The following is a 21,725-nucleotide window of genomic DNA, read 5'->3' on the forward strand; positions in this document are numbered from 1 at the left end:
CACTTGCAAATCTAGTGCGTCTAATAAAGTACATCGTTAAGAGGAGTATTATAGTCGTACCAGAAGAGGTACCTACAACACACGGACACACCCACGCCGCTACGCCTACAGCCAAAACCAGGTAGCGACATATGTAATAAATATTTCATTGAAAAACGCGTTTTTCTCAAAATGTGTTTTTATGTGCATGTTGTCCGCAATAATATCAAAATCATTAGCTCTGTATAAGTTAATTTTTCACATGTAGTTTATTGATAGTATACCATAGGATAGAAAGCAAACATTTTCACTATGTCTAATAATATTCATGAAAAAAAAATCATATTATCTGAAAAATAATGACAAAAATATAGTTTAAAAAATGAAAATTCATAAAAATTAAACTATTAATTTTTCAAAAAAAACATGTGTCAATTACCTATGGCATTAAAATATCTATTATATGCAATCAAGAAATAAAAATAAATAATGACTATATAAAAGACGGACGAGCATCCCTCAAAGTTTATACAGTATGACAAACACCACTTGAACAAGGGGCATCACCTACTGTAGTAGTGAAAAGCAGGGACCAGACACTTTTGCAACATGACCATAGAGATTCACACGACTGAAAGGTTTGAAGAGTGATCTGATTCTAGGCCACTACGAAGTGATCAGCATTGGAGATTCTCCTAAAACAAAATAGCAGCTTATTAGTAGTTAAATGTCTAGGCTAGTTCTTGGATGCATTGTTATTGCGGTACATTGTGTCTTTACAATACATTGTCAATACAATACTGTGTGTATAGAATATTCGATATTCGAAACAATGTTATTGTCACTAATTTGGGTCACATGTCAATTTTGTGACTTAAGAACTTTTTTATTAAAAAGTATTTTTAATTTTTATTTATTAAAAAAATTTAACATACTTATATCTTCAGTTCCAGCACTGTACCAATTAGAGGATCCTTTTTTTCTTATCTTTTAATTCAATTTAATGTATTTCTGATCAATAGTTTTTACAAAATTCAGAGTTTTAATTTGTATACAATAAACAATATGGCCGCCGTTACCATGGCAACCATCATTCAAAAAGCTTTTTTTTTAGCCTTATTTATTTTAGAATATCATTATATTTTACCATAACAAATTTCAAAGGCCTAGCTTTAGAAATAACAAAAATAAGATTTTCAGGGATACCTCCCCTTACGGAGATTTTAGAATTCAGTACTCTACGCACTTCATCACTTGTTGTTTCCGCTTGAGCCTTTTGGAGTTGTATGTTTTAGTTGGTAGCCAGACCACTTTATTCGACGTCTGTTCTGATGACCTCATTTTTGTCTTTTGCTCAATGCATGAGTGTGTCAAGGCCGTTACATTTTAAAAAGAAGTTCACAGTTTCAAAATCCGTTGCAGCTCTGTGTCTAATGATACTTGCTTCACTTGGATTTCTTATTTCGTCATTGAACATAATTATCCTAGTCCTACAGAATGACCCGCAAATCAATGACACCAGATTTGTTAAATGGATCACCCCGTCTACAGAACAAGTCAGAACGAGCATCTGAAGATGCATGAATGTAACCCTTCTAGTGTCTTCTCTGGGTGCTACCGTTAGTTGCGTATTTCTCACCAGTAAAAGTCTCACGCATTCTGTTATTTTTCGTTTTAAATCTCAACCTTTTCGCCAAGTTATGAAACCTCAAAGATATCCTAAAAAAAGTTTGAATAGAAAGATGAATGCCTCAAAACTAGCCTCATATGGATCCACTAACAAGCTTCTGACAGGGAAAGGGCGAAAAGAGCTATTCAGCAAATGTTGGTTATGTCCCTTGTTGTGATCGTCTCAGAGGTTCCTGGGATACTGATTTCATTCACTTCATATTGCGAAACATCTTTCGGTTTCCTTCAACCACTTAATAACATTTACATGTCGGTCATAGGAATCAACCACGCTCTCCAAGCTGTCCAAACTAGTCTCAGTATAAATATCTACTGGAAATACAGCAGCAGATTCAGACCAAACTGTTGTCTGGGTCGACATAATCTGTTGAGCAGTAGACACCTGTAAGGTAAGAGAGTTTCATAAGACTATTACATTCATCTGCAATAAGTGATATAGTTCATTGTACTAGACTTGAAGATCTTATAAATACTAGGATAATAGAAAATTTCACTTTTGATAAATTTATAAAAAAATTGCTTTGCATTTCGTTGGTCAAAGAGTTGATAGTATTGTCATAAAACAAGACATGTCTGCATTTCATATTCATTATTTCATATTAACTTTCACATCTGACAACAGTGTTCTCTAAGTTAACTATTTCAAGTTGACTGAGATCCCGAATGGCAGGTCATCTTTAGGTGTCCAATCAAAGAATTCCTACTAACCAACGTGTTTGTGAGATCTACATAATATTTGCACTGGAACTTGAAACTCAAACTTTACACTGGAATCTTTATCTTAGTTCCCCTCATTTAATCCAATTGTGGCAATTCCCGTAAAGCTGCTATTTACCTTTTTGAAAATCTAACCAAAAGGTCCTGAGCAAAGAACGGTAACTGAATAAAACAACATCTAGGAAAAAATAAATACAAATAGAGAATAATAAAATAAAAACGATAAATAAATAAATAACTAAAACAAAATAAAAATATGTTAATTTCTATTTTAACCTTTTATACATATAAAATAGAAACAAGCTATAGGAGTACTCCATTTCCAAAGTAGTCCTTATATGATAAACTTTATACTAAGAACTATTTGGCCCTATTCGACATTTTGTTTCAAAAATCTACCTACCTCCTCCCTATTAATGTGTCTCCTAAGACACTTCACTTCTAAAGAGATTGACATCCATCCATGACCGATGACAAAAGATAACAAAAGACCCATTGGAATTATTAGTGTAGCCAAAAGTTGTCATAGGATGTAAACAATTTCTGTAACCTTTCAACAGTATTCTAACTCTAGTCAAGACCAAAAAATAAAAAACAGTGGTAAAATTAACAAACAAACCAAAAAACAACAACGTATAATTTAAAGCCATGTCTACAGGGAGTACAGCCATTGACTTCACCTTACATGCAAGTGTAAGATCTCGTCCTTTCGATAGATCTACTGATTTGAATAGTAAAGTCATTGTTAGATTAAAAATAAAGAAGTAACAACTTTTTCTACTGCACAGTAAATCAAGTTTTATCTTTAAAGAAATTTTAGTGGATAAAAAAAGGAAATTGTTTTCTTGTATTTAGATCTACGTCATCAGATTATGTACTAGGTATTCAAGTCCTACCTCTGATTCTTAAATAGGTCGGTATTATTTTGTTCCGCTACAGTTTACTGGCAAATCCATATTTTGATTCTATTTCTACCCCAATATTTTTTTCTTTAATTCTAGAATATGTGAGTAATATCTAAAAGCCTCAAATATTTATCTTTTTAAAAAAATTTAATTTTGCATGTGTTTTCAAGATTGCCACACAAATAAATATTATTTCCAACCCATTAGTAAATGAAATTGACCAAGAAAAGAGTTTCTTTTTCAGTTGCACACTATTGATTTGTTCTGTTATTCTAATCCAAACTTAGAAATCAATCTTACGAAATAAAAACAAAATTAGATTATGACTTTTTTTTACACTCCCTGGTTCCTTGCGACTACATGTTACACAAATATGGGTTAGGTGCATGCGACAATTAGGGATAGACATTGTTTTATCAATGATTTTCAAATTCTATTCACTCCCATTAGATAATACAATCATAATGACAGTGACGAGTCTGAAAAGCAATGACACGTTTGTTTCTCTCTGTTTGTACGGCTCTCTGCACTGTTGACTAAACGAAAGAACAACTGCATGACAAGTCTTCAATGTTGACATTTTCTTTATCTATCGAATCAATACATAAAATCAATCACTTATTCTCTTTCGTTTTAAATGTGTAGAACTGAACAGGTCCAACAAGGTTTAGTACTAACACTAAGCATGGATCAGTAGAACTTGTTGACAAATGGAAACGTGGTGCATTTTGGAACTTATCCTTTTGATCCTTACCATTGTTTACTGACTTGTTGGCAAAGCTAATAGACAGAGTTCTAGGTCAGCTGTTAGATACTTACTTTAGAGAAAAGTAAATCATCTCATCTTAGCTGCCCCATGACTTTCTTGCTGTGCCTAAATAATTACCCGCACTCTGGCCAGAAGCCATTCTTAGTAGGTTATCAAGAGAGAAACGGGCCATTCTTAGACGTTGTCCAGTCAGTTTTTCTTTGGATGACCCTTTGTTTGTGCCCCCTCCACTGTAACTTGAAGGATGACTTTGAAAGTCATGACTTACAAAAGGACCAAATCAGCTCAGCTTTCATCTCTTCCTATCTTTTTTTATAGCAAAGGTGTAGACTTGTAGAAGTACAAAACTCATTAGTTTTCTATGCCTGATGTCTGATACCCAGCAGGTAAATTTTAAATTGGTAAAAAAATACTTACAAAAAAATACAGTTGAAAAAATTTTTTACAAAATTGATAATTATTAGTTTTAAATCTAAAACTGTGAAACTAAAATATAACTAAATTTAACGTTTACAATGTCAAATAACTCCATAGTGATTCAAGAGGAATCTACTTCTGATATTCTGACTTTTAATCAGTTAGTGTTGTTTGAAGGAATTCTAAGTGCAGCGCGTGCTGTCATTTCAGTTTTAGGCATTTTTGGAAATACCATCAACATTTTGACATTCATCTCCATGGGCATCAAAGATGGTTTCTCTCTCTCCATGACATTACTAGCTGGAATGGAAATATTTCACCTCATTATTATCTTCTTAAGGAGTGTTGCTTACGCATTTTTTATTGTTGAGTACGCAACACATTTCATCACGTGGTTTCCGGTTGAGCCTTTTGGCATATATTTTTACATTGGTCACGTGGCTCGAATATTTTACTCTATGGCTGTGGTGAACACCACATTCTTATCCTTCGCTCGATGCATGTGCGTGTCAAGGCCTTTACACTTCAAGGACATGTTCATGGCTACGAAGTCCGCTGTGATCGTGTGTCTGATTATTGCGACTACAGTTGGAAGCTATATGCCGATGCTCCTGACTATGAGCATGACCTTGCAGTTTGACCCACAAGTCAACTACACCAGGTTTAGACTGTACCTCACGCCTGCAAGAGAGCAAGTCGGAGCCATCACTTGGATCGTGAGGAATGCTGTACTGCCTGTGTCCACTTTGGTTGCCATAGTCAGCTGCGTCATCTACATGAGTAAGAGACTCATGGAATCAGCTCTTTTTAGACTTAAATCCCAATCCTTCCACCAAACCATACAGTCCCCAAATTATAGTAAAGAAAAAACTTCCAGCACTGATACACTGGTCTCCAATCTAGCGTCCAATGAAACTAAAGTCCAAGACATGGCCGGTAAAGAGAGAAGAGCCATTCAACAAATGGTTGTTATGTCCATTGTGGTCATCGCCTGCGAAGTCCCGGAGATACTTATCAGCTTAGCTTCAGTTCTGGTGCCAACGTTCGCCTTCCTTAAGCCTCTCAATAATATTTACCTGGCGGTCATCGGGCTCAACCACGTGTTCCAGTCAATCAACTCCAGTGTTAACATAATCATCTACTGGAAATACAGCAGCAGATATAGACAAAACTTCTACCTGGCTCAACAAACTTAGTCACATCTTTCTACAGCTTTCTAACAGAACAATACACAGAACAGTTCAATTAAATTATCTTGGCGGAAATTCACAAATTCATTCAAATTCGTTTACTGAATGTTTCTACAGCAGACTGAATTGTTCGCCAATATCAAGATTGTATTCAACATGTTTGTAAATACTACGACAGTTTACTTGTCAACACAAAAGAGTTTTTCTCTTTGATATATAATGTTTAAAAAATGTAATGGTCAGCTTCCAATCATCTATCTCTTAGATCTAGTGTCTTGGTTTACTTCTGTATTAAACAATTCATTTCATTTGGACTATTCTTATGTTTTCTTCATAAATGGTTTCGTCTCAGCTCTGTCGTCACTTTGCGCATTATTTCAGTCCTATAAAGGCACATTCCTCGTTCCATAGGCTAGGACAAATTTGTATAAATGCTCCTTCTTCCCTAGTGCTATTAGAGCATAGAATGGTTTGCCTGAGCTAGCCAGGAAAACCAGATACGTGACAGAATTTAGGTCATTGGATGCAGGGCCGGTCCTACAGGTTGCGGGGCCCTATGCGAAACGGAGTGCGTGGGGCCTAATTTGGGTTGTGATAAGGATAATGTGAAAATTAAGATTTTGAATTAGAAAATAAATTCGTCTTTGCATTTTATTCATACTTTACTAAAAATTAACTTTACGAGCCATCTACAATAGATGGTAGTTTTCCAACAAAAATCCGATAAACATTCAAATCTGCCTTTTAGATTTACTATCGATTCGCAAAATATCGCTTTTGTTTTTGTTTTTTTAAGCGGTTGAGATAGATTTAGATCTTTATTTGTATGCCAGTGACTATTGAAGTAAATTAAATATTTGTTCTTATTTTGGTTAAAATTCGCCTTATTATTATATCTACATTTTTATTAAATGAAAGCTGACAATGCCATTTTTTGAATCGCAAGTAGGATTGGCGTTTTCCATATTGAATGACACATCGAAATGACAATTTTGTCTGTTTTAAGATTTGCATCAGTTTTCAGAAGATTTTAATAATCTCAGGACATTTTCATGACTTTTTGTTGTATTTTATACTTTCAGGAGAATTTCAGGAACCCTTTAATAATAAGTTAAAATGGTTTAATTTAATAAATTACACCTAGAATTCACATCGCGCGGGGCCTATGAAAGTGCGGGGCCCACTGCGACCGCATAGGTTGCAGTGGCCTAAGACCGGCCCTGATTGGATGACATGCATGACTAAATGCATGACGCTTAGGAAGTTATCATCTTCTTTTGTAAAGTAACGTCTGTATTTTATTAGAAGATAAGATAGTCTGATATAAGCCGTCACTGTTCTTACATTTAGCATCATGACCTCTGCTATATCTCTCTACGTAAATAGTGGAGTGTGCTATACACTAAGAGATTTGTATCAACGCTTTGTGTGAACCAATATTATTTAAATTAAGATTTAAAAAAAATAATAATTGAAGGCTCTGTAGTAACCTAATGAAACACTACAAGAAGACTTGTCTTGATCCTAGGCTTTATTGAACAAGAATGACAAAACAATTCACGATAACACTGTACACACACACACACAAGCTGACCTGGACACCAAGACGTTTTGACACATAAGAACAGATCAGTTCACAACAAGAACAGACATACACAACATGCTCTTTAATAAAAAAAAAGGAGCTATTTTAAAACAGTCAAATATTTATTTTATTATTTTCAATACAATTAGTCAATCAAATAATATTAAAAAATAAAAAAAAGAATGAGTCTAAAACTCCACTTCTACAAACGTCTAGTTCTGTAGGCCACTATTAAGAACTTTAAAATACGAGGACGATTAGGCAGTCAAGTAAAATTCGTTGATCTATTCAACACATAATCTCATAGTGACTTACAGAACTAACCAACAATGGACTGCTCTGTTCGAAATTTCGCCTGGTATAAATAGCTTGTGTCATTCACCCAGACTTTCCAGACTCTCATGTTACTTCTGTCATGCCCACTAAAGTCCATCGTGTTGCTATTGAACAGTTGCAGCCTGTTTGACACAAAGTAGAGGTAGCCCTGGTCATCCCAAGCAAACGTGTCCGGCCATTGCTTGTCCATGTCACCGCGAACCACCTCGCTCTGCTGCTCCATGACGACCTTGTCCGCCGGAAGACCCTGGACGCGCATGGCGTGACCCAGCGACCAGAAATAGACAGCGTTAAGCCCCAGGGCTCCATAGTAGAGCCTATCTATCCCGTAGGTCAGTCCGTCGCTTTGCGAGATTTTCCTGCCCAGCAATCTGGGCTTTGGAGTTTCAGCAGAAGTCAGTGACGCTGTAGGCAGCTGGTACACATTATACCCGCCAAGAGGGCAATAGTAAATGTATTTAAAGTCATAGGACATTGCAATGCCGTCCAGGCCAGCTCTGTAATTATAGTCTACGCCATTAACGCGAATCAAGGTTCCGTTATTTGGCTCTGGCTTCATACTTTGATCCTCGAAATTGCGACCCATAAGGGTGTCGAAATCGAAGACGTGAAGGCGGCCTTCAATCACGTCACTCATGTAGGCGTACTTGACCTTGCCATTGACGTACTGCAGGACGATGTCGTTGAGGAAGTTATCGCTGCTCACGAAACTCTCCGGGAGCTCGTAGCTGCTCACCTTCTGGTCAGTTTCAAGGTTGAACACGACAATCTTAGCCGGACACCTTGTCGACGTGGTCTCGTTCCCGCGTATGCCGACCCTGCCTGTGTCAATGACGTACATAAGTCCTGTATTGGTGTCCACTTCCATGCTCTGGACGTACTGGAGTGCATTGCAGTCACCCACTTTTTGCTCAGCCCAGCTGGGATAGGGTTCAAGTTTGGCCTGACCGCCTATCTCAACGACTTTGGTCAAAGTAGCTGGTTGTCCTGATACCCATCTCCAACGAGGTATGGTCAGATATATTGTATCCTTGTACACCTGTCAAAAATTACAAGAAAATATTTTTAAAAGTACTTTAAATAAAAAACATCGCTACTATATGTTATAATTAAGTTAATTAGTTTGAATCAGTCATGTAATTAAATTTTTAATAGATGTATACTAACAATAATAAATCTATGGGATTAGAATATTCTTAAAAATCAATTGTTTTTGATTAGCGCTATTTCTTGCTTTTAGCTTTTCTCAATGCGCTATGATTCTATCACTTGTCAGTATCATTTGGGAAAAGAGGTGGAGAAGAAAGAAGGGGTATCACTCGTGAGTGTTAGCGTGATCGCCCTTAAATCCATCCGTCCCAGTGGCGCCGCAGCACATGGAGGGCTCCGGCGCCTGCTTCAACACATCCTTCCATTCCGATCTCTCCCGGGCCCCTCGTCTCCACGCCCTAACCCCAAACTGTTGCAGATCTGCTTCCACATCATCGATCCGATCGCCTTTAAATGCATTTATAAAATAAAAAAAAAATGTGAACGTCTTGAATTGGAACTCGGAGCGCAAGCCTCCTCAAGCTAACACACTAATCACTGTGTCAGAAAAGTGCTTATGAAAATAGAAGGTGGTTAGTTTCAAATTAACTCTACACAGATTTCCTTTACAAAGTATAAATGCAGTTTATTATTGAGACTTCTGTTTTTCATGGAGTCTACAGTTTCGCATAAAGATAAGCAGCATTAATCGTGTCCACAACATAGTGACAGTAGATAGAAGAAGACTGAGTAAAGATATCCTAATATTTCCAAAGTGGGTAAGAACGATTGAGTGAAGAAAAGAAACGTCATATAGAGAGTCTATATTTTTTGAACATTATATAATGTGTATAATAAATACAATTTTAGAGACAATTTGAAGATCATAAAACTCAACCAGAGACGGTAACAGTTCTGCTTTTTGTTTTATGATTAAGCTCTAAACAAATATATAAAACAAATATAATAAGTTGCAATCAAATTTTAGTAACTGCATACAATCATTTCCCCTTGTTTGATAGAAAATCTTTGGAACTGAAGAGGTCAGGCGATTTCCTCTCGGGATTACACTGTACACAGAGATTTACCTTAATCCCAGCAATAAGATTTCCTCTCGGGATTACACTATACACATAGATTTACCTTAACCATAGCAATAAGATTTCCTTTCGGGATTACACTGTACACATAGATTTACCTTAACCCCAGCAATAAGATTTCCTCTCGGGATTACACTGTACACATAGATTTACCTTAACCCCAGCAATAAGATTTCCTCTCGGGATTACACTGTACACATAGATTTACCTTAACTCCAGCAATAAGATTTCCTCTCGGGATTACACTGTACACATAGATTTACCTTAACCCCAGCAATAAGATTTCCTCTCGGGATTACACTGTACACATAGATTTACCTTAACCCCAGCAATAAGATTTCCTCTCGGGATTACACTGTACACATAGATTTACCTTAACCCCAGCAATAAGATTTCCTCTCGGGATTACACTGTACACAGAGATTTACCTTAATCCCAGCAATAAGATTTCCTCTCGGGATTACACTGTACACATAGATTTACCTTAACCCCAGCAATAAGATTTCCTCTCGGCATTACACTGTACACATAGATTTACCTTAACCCCAGCAATAAGATTTCCTTTCGGGATTACACTGTACACAGAGATTTACCTTAATCCCAGCAATAAGATTTCGCTCAGGTATAAAACTGCCACTTCTCAAAGCTTCAGATCTGTCGTTTGATGACGGCCACACGAAGTCCACTGTCGTCCATTCGTAGACTAGCCTCGACTGTCCGAAATAGTCAGTAAATTCTGCATTGTACGGGCAACCCAAGGCTAAGAATACAATGAAAGTAAAACGACACATCATGGATGACACATCAACAGCTGTGTTGGCATCAAAAGGTCGACTGTGTACTACATAAACAAATGTAGGTCACTTACTGAACAAAGCTATTTAATGACACAGCAAAAAGCTTATCTTGATAATGAAAAACCAAAGACAACATCTATTGGTTTCTATTGACGTGCTGTTCAGCCATTATGAGGTGATATTTAAGGTTAAATGTTCCTATCCCTCTATGACAGTATTTATGAATGTCGTAGATATATGAATAGCAGGATAGTGTTTCAGAATAGTTTATAATATATATGCATACATAACTTCATTCTTTTTAATAGAACATAAATGAAAATGAAAATTGTTTTTTTATAACCAGTAAGCAAGTGTCACATCACATGTAAACACTGAAACACACGTCTGTTTAAAAAAATGTTCTGCGTTTTATTTTGTTTTTATGTTCCTATGAGATCATTGAAAGGCTCTGGCGCATTAAGTATCAAATAGCCTAGATAAGCCTCTGATATGATTAAGTGTATTTGAAAACGTGTACAGGCCTTAATAAAGATTAAGCTCAGCCTGGGGTCTCCAGCTACGTAAATTAGGCCCTGCTTACTCACGGCTTAGAAGGGCGCTCGTTAGAAATGCGATTTTAGTACGAGATTTTTCTTGATGCGTTTGCCTACTAAATTACAGTACTAGTAACCTTTTTAGCTCGGCGACCCCTTTTTACAATTACCCACTCTGTGTCGATCAGTTCCCCCTCCCCCTAAACCGCAAAACTATTTTCATTCATAAGCTTAAGTAACTTTCCTTTAGTTATAAAATGGACATTTCATAGAAGTATCTGATGTGCATTGCCGAAACTTTATTCTTCAAATAGATATTTCTCCATATCATCACATTACAAATAAATGAATTTTTGACCTTTCACCTATTTACTTATCTATTTCTTATTTTCCATATTCCATGGTGCCACAGGAAAACGTTTTTAAGACCACCGGCGGACAATGGTTATGTCTGCAATGGATGTGGCAAGGTATGTAGGTCGCAACTGGAGCTGCGTGCCTGCGTAGTCTTGGGAAAACACTGCATTCCTTGTTAGTCTCTAGACTGGAAGTCACCTTATTACTATTCACTCCATGTTGCATACTTATAGGCACATTTCAAAAGTATGACGGAGCACGGGCAGTAATCGGGAAAATAGTAAACTACATTCTTACACTATAATATACTATATTACAATATACGAATTCTGCAATCTGTGATCCACAATTAAAGATGATCTATCTCTAGAAGAGGAGATTAAAAAAAACGCATAGGGAAGGCTGCCTCGACCTTCGCTAGACTCAGGACAAGAGTTTGGGAAAACCATAAGCTAACTACGGTGACCAAAATGGAAGTCTACAAGGCATGCGTTATGGGTACACTGCTGTATGGCAGTGAATCATGGACCACCTACGCAAAGCAAGAGAAAAAACTGAACTCATTCCATTTGAGATGTCTCCGTAGGTTCTTGAAAATCACATGGAAAGAAAAAGTATGCAATCAGATATTCACAGCATCTTTACAGCCCTCAGACTACGCTGTTTGCTCTGGCTTGGACATGTTCGCCGGATGGAGGACAAGCGCATCCCAAAAGTCATCCTCTATGGACAACTCGCGACTGGCACAAGAAAAACTGGTCGCCCTCACCTTTGTTACATAGATGTAATAAAACGGTACCTCAAATCAGTGAACATCAATAATGACCATTGGGAAGACATAGCTCTAGACCGCACCAGATGGAGAGAGACAGTGAAAAACGGCCAGCTCCTCTACCACCGAAGCAAAAGCCACCTTAACCTTTTGGACGGGAGTGTCTCTCCGAAATAGGGCTCCACAGCCACACGAGGAAGTGTGCTCTGAGATGAACCATAGTCGTTCTACGACTCAAGGAGGCCAAATAATAATAATAAAAATAAATAATTACATCATACAAATCGTCAATCGACCCCCCAAGAGGGTCGCGCATCCACAGGTTGAGAACCCCTGATCTTCAGTGATTAATCATAACTTAACAAATACAAATACAATACCAGAATACCTCATTCTTAAAACTCACAGTGCCTATTGTTAATTATTTCATTGCAAACCTCGCAATAAGATTATGTCTCCTTTAGCATCTCCTGACTTTACAAAAATATAAAGGAGTAAAAGATATATATAAATAATTATGGCGATTAATGTTTTGTTTATAAAAACAGAATTTAGGAATTAATTGCATTTTTAAATAATTAGTAATTATTATGTAAATTTTACAAATCATTTATAAAACTAGAAAATTAAGTCTATACAAATGTAAATATTACATTGTGTTTATATATTTCGAAAAGAGATATTAGGATCTAATGTAAGTCAAAAGAGGCATATAAAGCCCCAAAAAGAGGCAAAGAAAAGAGGCATAAAGCCCAAGGATTCCTATGATGATAAAGCTAAAACTGAATAGCGCAAATTCTGAGGTTTCCTTAAAAAAAAAGTCAAAAGATAAACGAAGAACGAGGATATCTCCGCAACCCCTTGTGCGACCAACATATTTTACCACATTCTGGGCAGACATAACCGTTGTCCATCAGTGGTCGTTTAGATTCTCTTTTGCTGTTTACGTGTGTCCTCGGCAGCGAATTTTTTTTTGGTCTCAAATGTGTATCCACCGACTTTGAAAGTGACCACTAGCTGTCTCGTTCTGTGACAACAATTAATGTGGTAAGTTCTCCCAAATAAACTTTTGACTTGATTTGGAAAGACTTGCTTCAAAAATGCGCCCCCAACACATACACGCTCTCATATTTTGGGCCCGTTCATTTTACTAGCACTTTGACTTCTTCCCCGGCCTCCATGTGGATACGTGCGACAGTTTCAGAGATTTTGTGATCCATCAGTCAGTGGTATTTGGTAAATAAATAGTTATAGTCAGGACTTTTTTTTTTGTGACGGTACGCACCGTACCAGCACTTTTTTTAAAACAAAATATGACTTTTCTTGTATTTTATCGTATATTATTAATTTTTAGTAGTTAAAAGTTAGGCAATAAACTACTGAATACCGGCACCTAATCACTGAGTACCGGCAACTAATCACTGAGTACCGACACCTATTTTTTTTACAAAAAAAAAGCACTGGTTATAGTTACATACGTATATCTTAATTCTACATATATACTTAGATCCGTCTTGTAGGTGCTGACATCAGAAACATTTAGATAATCCCAACAACCTGTTCCTTGTCTTTTTATATTTTGTGTTCGGGTCTCGGGACTGAATCACGATGAAGAGTTTAAATATTGACCTCGTGATTTCAGCTTAAATTTACATTAGTTTCATTAAATATTGACATTTTAATCCTACAAGTCACACCTAGTCAATAAAACGTTATCTAGTACAGACTCATCTTTATTGGTTTTAAAGTAAACCACACATGACATTATTGATTAGCTCTAGTTACCGGTGCTCCAGTACCTAAGTACCAATCCCATTTAAAATCTAGAAGGCTGAAACCAAAATCATATTTCCATTGTTGACTCTCTAGGTCCAATGAGAAGCTGAACAAGTCCAAATTATTCATATTTTGTTGTTCTAGGTTTTAAAATTGTTTCTTAAAACAAAAGTTATCGACGAAAAAAAAATCTAAAAAACAAAAGATAATACTGTATTCCAACAAACAAACAACAACAACAAACCTGCATTAAAAAAAAGAAAATCACTGTTTCGCATACACAGACAAGTATTGTTCAGATTGAGTATTTATTTCTCTTACTGTGGCAGTACAAGACAAGAAGCAGTGAGTACAAGGAAGAACTAGAGTCCTTGTGAATGATAGCAATCCATTAGAATTACACTCAGTTTAAAACAAAATATTGAACTCTTTAATAGGATTTTGTTTTCTTTAATTGAGTAATATTCGTTTTTAAGCTTCGATAAAAATGAGGTTTCATCTTCAAATCTTAAACTTAAAAAATGATTTTTTTAATGAAACGAAAATTGTTCTGCGAGCGTTTAGACAAAGTATGTTGAATAAAATCGTATAAATTAAACTTAAATTTATATATAAAATATGGAATATTCCCAAAATTCCTCCTGGGGCTATAACAATTCTACAGAAAGCATCATCAAAACAGGAAGCGATGTTTTGACATTTCATCAGTTTGTGATGTTTGAAGGAATACTAAATGCAGCACGAGCTGTCATTTCACTTTTAGGCATTTTTGGAAACACAATCAACATCCTGACATACATCTCCATGGGCAACAAAGATGGATTCTCTCTGTCTATGACATTACTAGCTGGCATTGAACTTGTTCATGTCATTGTCATCTTTATGAGGAGTGTGGCTTACGGATTGTTTATTGTTGAGTACTCTACACAGTTCGTCACGTGGTTTCCGGTGGAGCCTTTTGGTCTTTATCTTTACTTTGGTCACGTGGCTCGACTTCCTTATACTACGGTCGTGTTGACTACGATGTTCTTATCCTTTGCCAGATGCATGTGTCTCTCGAGACCGTTACAATTCAAGAGCATGTTCACCGTTTCAAAGTCAATATGTGTCACTTTTCTTGCGATTATTATTTCTGTCGGAAGCTACACTCCACTACTGATGACTATGTCCATGGAGTTACAATACGACTCTCGGATCAATTCTACGAGGGTCATTTTCTGGGTCACTGCAGGAAGAGAACAAGTCAGAATCATCACTTGGATTGCCAGAAACGCGACACTTCCTGTGTCCACTCAGGTTGTGATAGTTTGCTGCGTGCTTCACATGAGTAAAAAACTTCAGAGGTCCCTAAACTTTCGTCTCTACCCGCAAGGATTCAGCCAATCAACAAAAGCAACCGTATTAACTAGACTGAAAACTCCAAAATTAGCGTCCGATAAAACTAAAGCAAATGTCCTGACAGGTAAAGAGAGACGAGTCATTCAGCAAATGGTTGTAATGTGTATTGTAGTCATCGTCTGTGACCTCCCCGAGATACTCATCAGCCTGGCTTCAGTCTTGGAACCAACTTTTGGTTTTCGTAAGTCTCTTAATAACATTTACCTGGCGGTCATCGGGGTCAATCACGTGTTCCAGGTGGTCAATACGAGCATCAACATAATCATCTACTGGAACTACAGCAGTAGATACAGACACAACTGTTGCCTATCTAAACTTTATGTGCTGGACACAAGACATTAATGATTAAAAACAAACCTTTAAGAGATCAGCCAATTTCAGAGAAGAATGTCTTCACGGTATTGGATATTCTCATTTCAAATAAGTTTATAAATTTATTTAAAACATAGTGTGTTTTTCTCATATTATTATTTTTTATTTAAATAAATATTTTTAAATTAGCACATTTAAGTTAAGGATTTAGACGTTAAAAAAATATGCTAGTGTATTCGAAGATCTATTTAGGAAACCATTTTTACATCAAGGACTTGACACCAATCTCGGCAAGTAGATACATGAAACACCATCTCATGTTTTTGTCAGAAAACTAGATAGTAACGAAACATACTATTAATCATACATGGTGCAGTTAGATTTTTCCAGTTCCGTTAATTACTGTTAGTAATTATCGTTTTTACGATTTTCTTTAACCTCCTTCTCTATTTTGGAAGATTAGATTTTGTTCCACAAACTCTATGTAATTAGAACTAAGCAGGATTAAAAAAACAACAAACAAACATAGAACTAACTTCTAATTTTGTGGAGGCAATCTAATACAGTCACTTTTTTTATTTGAGAATTGCGTTGTTCATTTGATTAATTTGAGCTGTTTCGGAGGTGGCAATTCAGTAGCATTCTAAAGAAACGCAGAGCTGAAATTAAGTTGTTATAGTGAAATATCTTTAAGCTCAATCAAGGAATATAATTTCACATGAAACTTAAATCACTTGTTTAAATCATATAAGTACTCAGGTAGAAGGGACTGACAATAAGCTATCCACTTTATTACATTGTATCGTAAGCAACAAACAATGGCACATAATTAATGATAATTGAAAAACGACTTACGACCTCGTTATTTGGCCTCATTTTCCTTTAACATTCTCCCATGGAGACATTTCTAGATGATTACATCATTTCTTTATATCATCTCTCTCTCTGTCTGTTTGTCTGGTACTATTTATTTTACACGTCATTTGTCAAACACCCATTATCAGATCAAATTTAAACTTTACACAATTATTCGTTGTCTCTAACAAAACATGAATCAATATGAGAAACTAAGACTAGTCAAGTAATTCGATTTGGTTGTCCAAAATGGCTCTGCACTGTGGCGACATGCAATTTGTGCTTTCAAATTGAATTGTATTATTGCTTTGATGGATGCATTTTGGATGTTTCTTTGTTATTAGTTCTGTAGATGATGACTTCTGCCTTTCAAGGTGGGCTCCACAATGAGTATTTACATTACATGTGTTGCTAGATCTAGATTTGTTCAACTTTACTTATTCTATAATATAAATAAAAGAAAAAAATAACGACCCAAGATGGCGGCTGGTCTAGTCCTAGATCTATCCATTATAGAAAAGATCAACTCCTCAAACTTCGTTCAAAGAGGAAGCCTCTTGCACCATGTTATGCACATATAAATTGTCTGTACCCTTCCTCTGTTAGTACAAGGAAAAAAGGGGAAAAAAGGAGGACTACTTCAAAGGCTGAGAAGAAGAGGTTTTCGCCCACCACTTCCTACGATAGTTTTAGCTAACGTCCGCTCAATTAGAAACAAAGTGGATGAGATATGTGCTCATGCATGTTACGACCACGTTTTTAGGAAAAGTTGTATAATGGCGTTTACAGAGACATGGTTAGAGGAGGATGACAATGACAGCCTATTGCTATTGATGGTTTCTCTTGTGCTAGATCTGACAGAACGGCTGAGTCTAAGAAGAAGAAAGGTGGGGGGATGTATGTGGACATCAACATCAAGTACTGTACCAACTAAACAGTTAAAAAGAGGATGTGCTGTCCTGATCTAGAACTACTGGCGCTCTCATTTAGACCTTTTTATTTGCCACGAGACTTTTGTGTAATATACATTGTCCTGGTTTATGTTCCGCCTACAGCCAAGACGGAGGTTGCAGCTCGAATCATCGCTGACGTAGTGCATGAGTTTCAGACAAGGTCACCGGACGCACCAGTAGTTATACTGGGTGATTTTAATAAATGCACCTTAAAGGTTGACATATCCACCTTCTACCAACACATCTCATGTCCAACAAGAGAGAACAGAACTCTGGACTTAAGTTACTGTAACATCAAAGGAGCATTCACATCTCGTGAAAAGCCACCACTAGGATCATCGGACCACAAAACAATACAACTGCTGCCTACTTACTGCACGAAACTTAAAGAGGGCAAAGTCAATTAGAAAACCGTACAAGAATGGACTCGAGACAACATTCTCAAACTACAGGGATGTCTAGATTGCACCGACTGGAATTGTTTAAAGAGACCACTTCAAATCTGGAAGAATGGGTCGAAGCAGTGACGAATTACATCAAATTCTGTGAAAACATGTGTAACAGTACTAAGAGTATCAAGATATACCCCGACAATAAACTATGGGTCACTGCAAAAATAAAATGGGAAATCATCAAAAAGAAAAGAGCATCTATAAGTGGCGACAGACAGAAAAGGAAAATAGCACAACGTAATCTGAACGTCGCTCTCGAGAGAGGAGAAACTACCACACCAAGCTGGAGGACTCGATTTAGACAAGTGACATGAGACGGTCGTGGGGTATTATGAACAAAATGTCAGGAGCGCAAGTCAAAAGTAAAAATAATCTCGCTACAAGAGACGACAAAACATTATCCAACGAGCTACATGATTTCTATTGCCGTTTCGATACTAACGATTTTGATTATCTAAAACTCAATGCACTGGAAGATGTCAAAGTTAACAACTGTTTAGAATTAGCAATTACTAAAGAGCAAGTCTGCAACATGGCTAGGATGGCTGCCTGGTCGTGCGGTTTGCGCGCTGGACTGTCGTTCGGATTTATCGACGGTCGAGGGTTCAAACCCTGCCCGCTCCCATCCCCCGTCGCCCAGTGAGAGGTTTGGACTAGGAAGTAAACTATCTTCAACTCTGAAGGAACATCCGAAACATGTAAAACATTTTACAAACAAACATTTTACAACATTTTCAAAATGTCAACCCAATGAAAACTGCTGGGCAAATCTTAAAAGAATGTGCTGAACCACTAGCTGAACCTTTCCTAGAGATTTTTTCCACTTCTTTACTAAACCACGAGATACCATCTATGTGGAAGTCTTCTATAATTGTACCTGTGCCAAAGGTTTCCAAACGAAAGGAAATGAATGACTTTAGACCTGTTTCACTTATTTCTTATTTCCATTATGTCTAAATGTTTAGAAAAACTGGTTAAAATGTTTCTTCTAAATGATATTTGTAGTAAGTTGGATTCTTTACAATTTGCTTACCAAAAGGGTAAAGATTTTTTTAAAATTGTGTCTACAAACATCTAGACTTACCTAACACTTATATAAGATTGTTCTTTATTGATTTCTCATCAGCTTTTAATACCATACAACTTCATTTACTTATTGAAAAAATGAAAGAGTTGAAGATTAGATTATAATACTATGGGCTAATGAATTTTTGACCCAAAAACCTCATAGGGTTAGGGTAAAAAATGTAATATTAAATGCACGCATATTTAACACAGGGACGCCCCAGGGGGTTGTGACATCGCCATCTTGGTTCATTTTGTACACCAATGATTTTCAATCCGATAGTCCTTTTTGCTCCTTCACAAAATTCGCTGATGATGCAGCCCTTCTTGCCCTGCTCTCAGAGAGCTCAGACGTAAATGAATATTTCAGAGAAATAGAACACATTGAAAAATAATGTAAAGATAATTTTTTATTAAATGTAGAATGTAGAAACAAAGAAATGATAATCGATTTTCGTAGGGAAAAGAAGGAAAATGATATTGTTTCTGTAGCTGGAGAGACTATTGAAATAGTGCAAACTTTTAAATACCTTGGTACTATCCTAGACACGAAACTAAATTTCGCTGCAAATACAGATTATATCAGCAAAAAAGGGCAGCAAAGATTACGGTTACTGAGAAAACTGTCCTCGTTTAATGTTAGCGAAAAGGCCTTTGCTATGTTTTATCACACTCACATCTGCAATATTCTAAGTTTTAATATGACTGCCTGGTATGACAATATGAACATTAAAAATAAAAATAAACTCCATAGAATCCTAAATGCTGCTGGTAAAGTCATTGGCAAGAAACAAACCCCATTTGGGCAGCTGTTTGAGACAAACATAAAAAAAAAAAAAACTCTAAAAAAATTTTTTTTTTTTTTTTATTTTACCATCACAAAAGAGATACAAGTCACCGATAGCAAAAACAAACAGACATAAACACTCTTTTGTTCCCCTGGCAATCAGATTATTAAATAGAAACAATTTGATATAAACTTTTCACATGTAAATTATGAGTGAGTCTGGTGTGAATGCACATTTTGTTGTGTCTAGTTACAATGTTTTGTTTAGTGTAATGCACAAATTGTAAGACAAATTTCCTTCCGGAAAATAAAGATTATTATTATTATTATGTTAGAAATGAACGAGTAGTCATTCTCTGGCGCTGACAGGGTCGAGTTTCGCTAAAGAGAAACAAAATTTATCGTAGTCCCTTTAACAGTTTTCACTGAGAAATTTTCTGGTGATGTGGCAGGTCTGCAGCAGTACCGCCCTCTGACAGGCAACGAGGATGTTCCTAGGAATGTTAAGGGCCTTGAAGATGTCTGTGAGGTCAGTTGTTATTATCCCCTCGATTGATATAACAATGGGGTATATTGTTATTTTTGACAATTTCCATAGACGCTTAATCTCCAAGCCTAGGTTCCCATATTTTCTTTGTTTTTCTATCTCAGTTTTTCTTAAATTATGAGACAGTGGTACGGCGATGTCGATAATGGTAGCGTTTTTTTTTCTTTTTTATCAACGAACAGAAGATCCGGGCGATTGAAATCTACAGTTTTGTCGGTCAAAATAGACCTATTCCAGTACAGCAGATGTTCAGTAGACTTGAGAGCCTCTTGTGGCAAGTATTTATAATAAGGAGGAGTGTCCTTACCGATCAAATAGTGCGTCAAAGCCAGGTGTTGGTATTAACTTTGCAACTTGGTTATGGCGACTTAGGTAGGCTGATTCTGATAGGGCTGGACATCCTGCCATAATGTTTTCAATCGACTCCACATTTTCGGCATTTGTCGACAACATTATTATTATTATAAATAATTATAATAATAATAATAATAATTATTATTATTATTATTATTATTGTTATTATTATTATTATCATTATTATTATTATTATTATTATTATTATAAAAGAGCGAGTATTCATTCTCTGGCGAAGCCAGGGTTGAGTTTCATTAAAGGGAAACAAAATTCATTATTATTATTATTATTATTATTATTATTATTATTATTATTATTATTATCGAAAATGGAAACAAATGAATTTATTGAGAAATGTGGCTGTATTTCTGGAGTTCTTTCCCTTATCGTATTTTCGCAATTGTATAACCCGTATGCGCGTAAACCCCGCACAAATTACAAAATACATAAAAACCAAATCGTACAAATCGCACCCTTTTAGATCTCGCATGGGCAAAGCATGCCTTGTCGTAAACTACCGGTACATAAAGTACTATCATCAGTACTATTTGTTTTCTTGAGCTTTAGAATGATACTGTTCAGAAAGCTTTCTAATGTAGACTTCACAATAACACATCTAACTCTAGGAGGTTTAAAGTCCCACCAGTATGTACATAGTATCCGTTATACAATGTTTATGAGTAAAAAATAAATGAATTATAAACCCCGTACCATTGAATAACCCGCACACTGTCATCCGTTTGTACAACCCGATAAATAAGGTGATATGTTTTGTACACGTTTTTTTTTTCCAGTTCACATTCTCGGATCAAGTTGAAATTTTATAAATAAGTATTCAAAGTCGATGACAATTCTTGAATCAAACACAAAAATTAACCAATCAGTAAATCAATTAGTGGTAATTAATTTATTCTGCATTATATAGAAAGAGGGAGCTTATTCCCGCAGTTTTGGGATATATGACAGGGATCTTTGTTGTTCTTCCCCTTAGATAAGTATTTTGTTTAAAAAACGTTTTTTTATTTTGCGTGTTTTTTTTTTTACTAAC

General features: G+C 36.2%; 3 protein-coding genes across 3 annotated transcripts; 2 read left to right on the forward strand and 1 right to left on the reverse strand.

Moving 5' to 3' along the window:
- The first annotated feature begins 4,574 nt into the window (after nt 1-4,574).
- Nucleotides 4,575-5,672, forward strand: LOC106068033 (uncharacterized). The gene has a single exon (XM_013227321.2). The coding sequence runs from the start codon at nt 4,575-4,577 to the stop codon at nt 5,670-5,672; it is 1,098 nt and encodes a 365-aa protein (XP_013082775.2).
- Nucleotides 5,673-7,352: 1,680 nt separating this feature from the next.
- On the reverse strand, nt 7,353-10,593 carry LOC106068023 (protein yellow-like). The gene is made up of 2 exons (XM_013227311.2): nt 10,310-10,593; nt 7,353-8,626 (listed from the first exon to the last, which is right to left on the reverse strand). The coding sequence occupies exons 1-2, from the start codon at nt 10,508-10,510 to the stop codon at nt 7,571-7,573; spliced, it is 1,257 nt and encodes a 418-aa protein (XP_013082765.2). The 5' UTR covers nt 10,511-10,593; the 3' UTR covers nt 7,353-7,570.
- Nucleotides 10,594-14,572: 3,979 nt separating this feature from the next.
- On the forward strand, nt 14,573-15,694 carry LOC106068032 (uncharacterized). The gene has a single exon (XM_013227319.2). The coding sequence runs from the start codon at nt 14,573-14,575 to the stop codon at nt 15,692-15,694; it is 1,122 nt and encodes a 373-aa protein (XP_013082773.2).
- The last annotated feature ends 6,031 nt before the right edge of the window (nt 15,695-21,725 follow it).

Source organism: Biomphalaria glabrata, chromosome 6 (genome assembly GCF_947242115.1).
Source record: "Biomphalaria glabrata chromosome 6, xgBioGlab47.1, whole genome shotgun sequence".
Classification (NCBI taxonomy): Eukaryota; Metazoa; Mollusca; class Gastropoda; family Planorbidae; genus Biomphalaria; species Biomphalaria glabrata.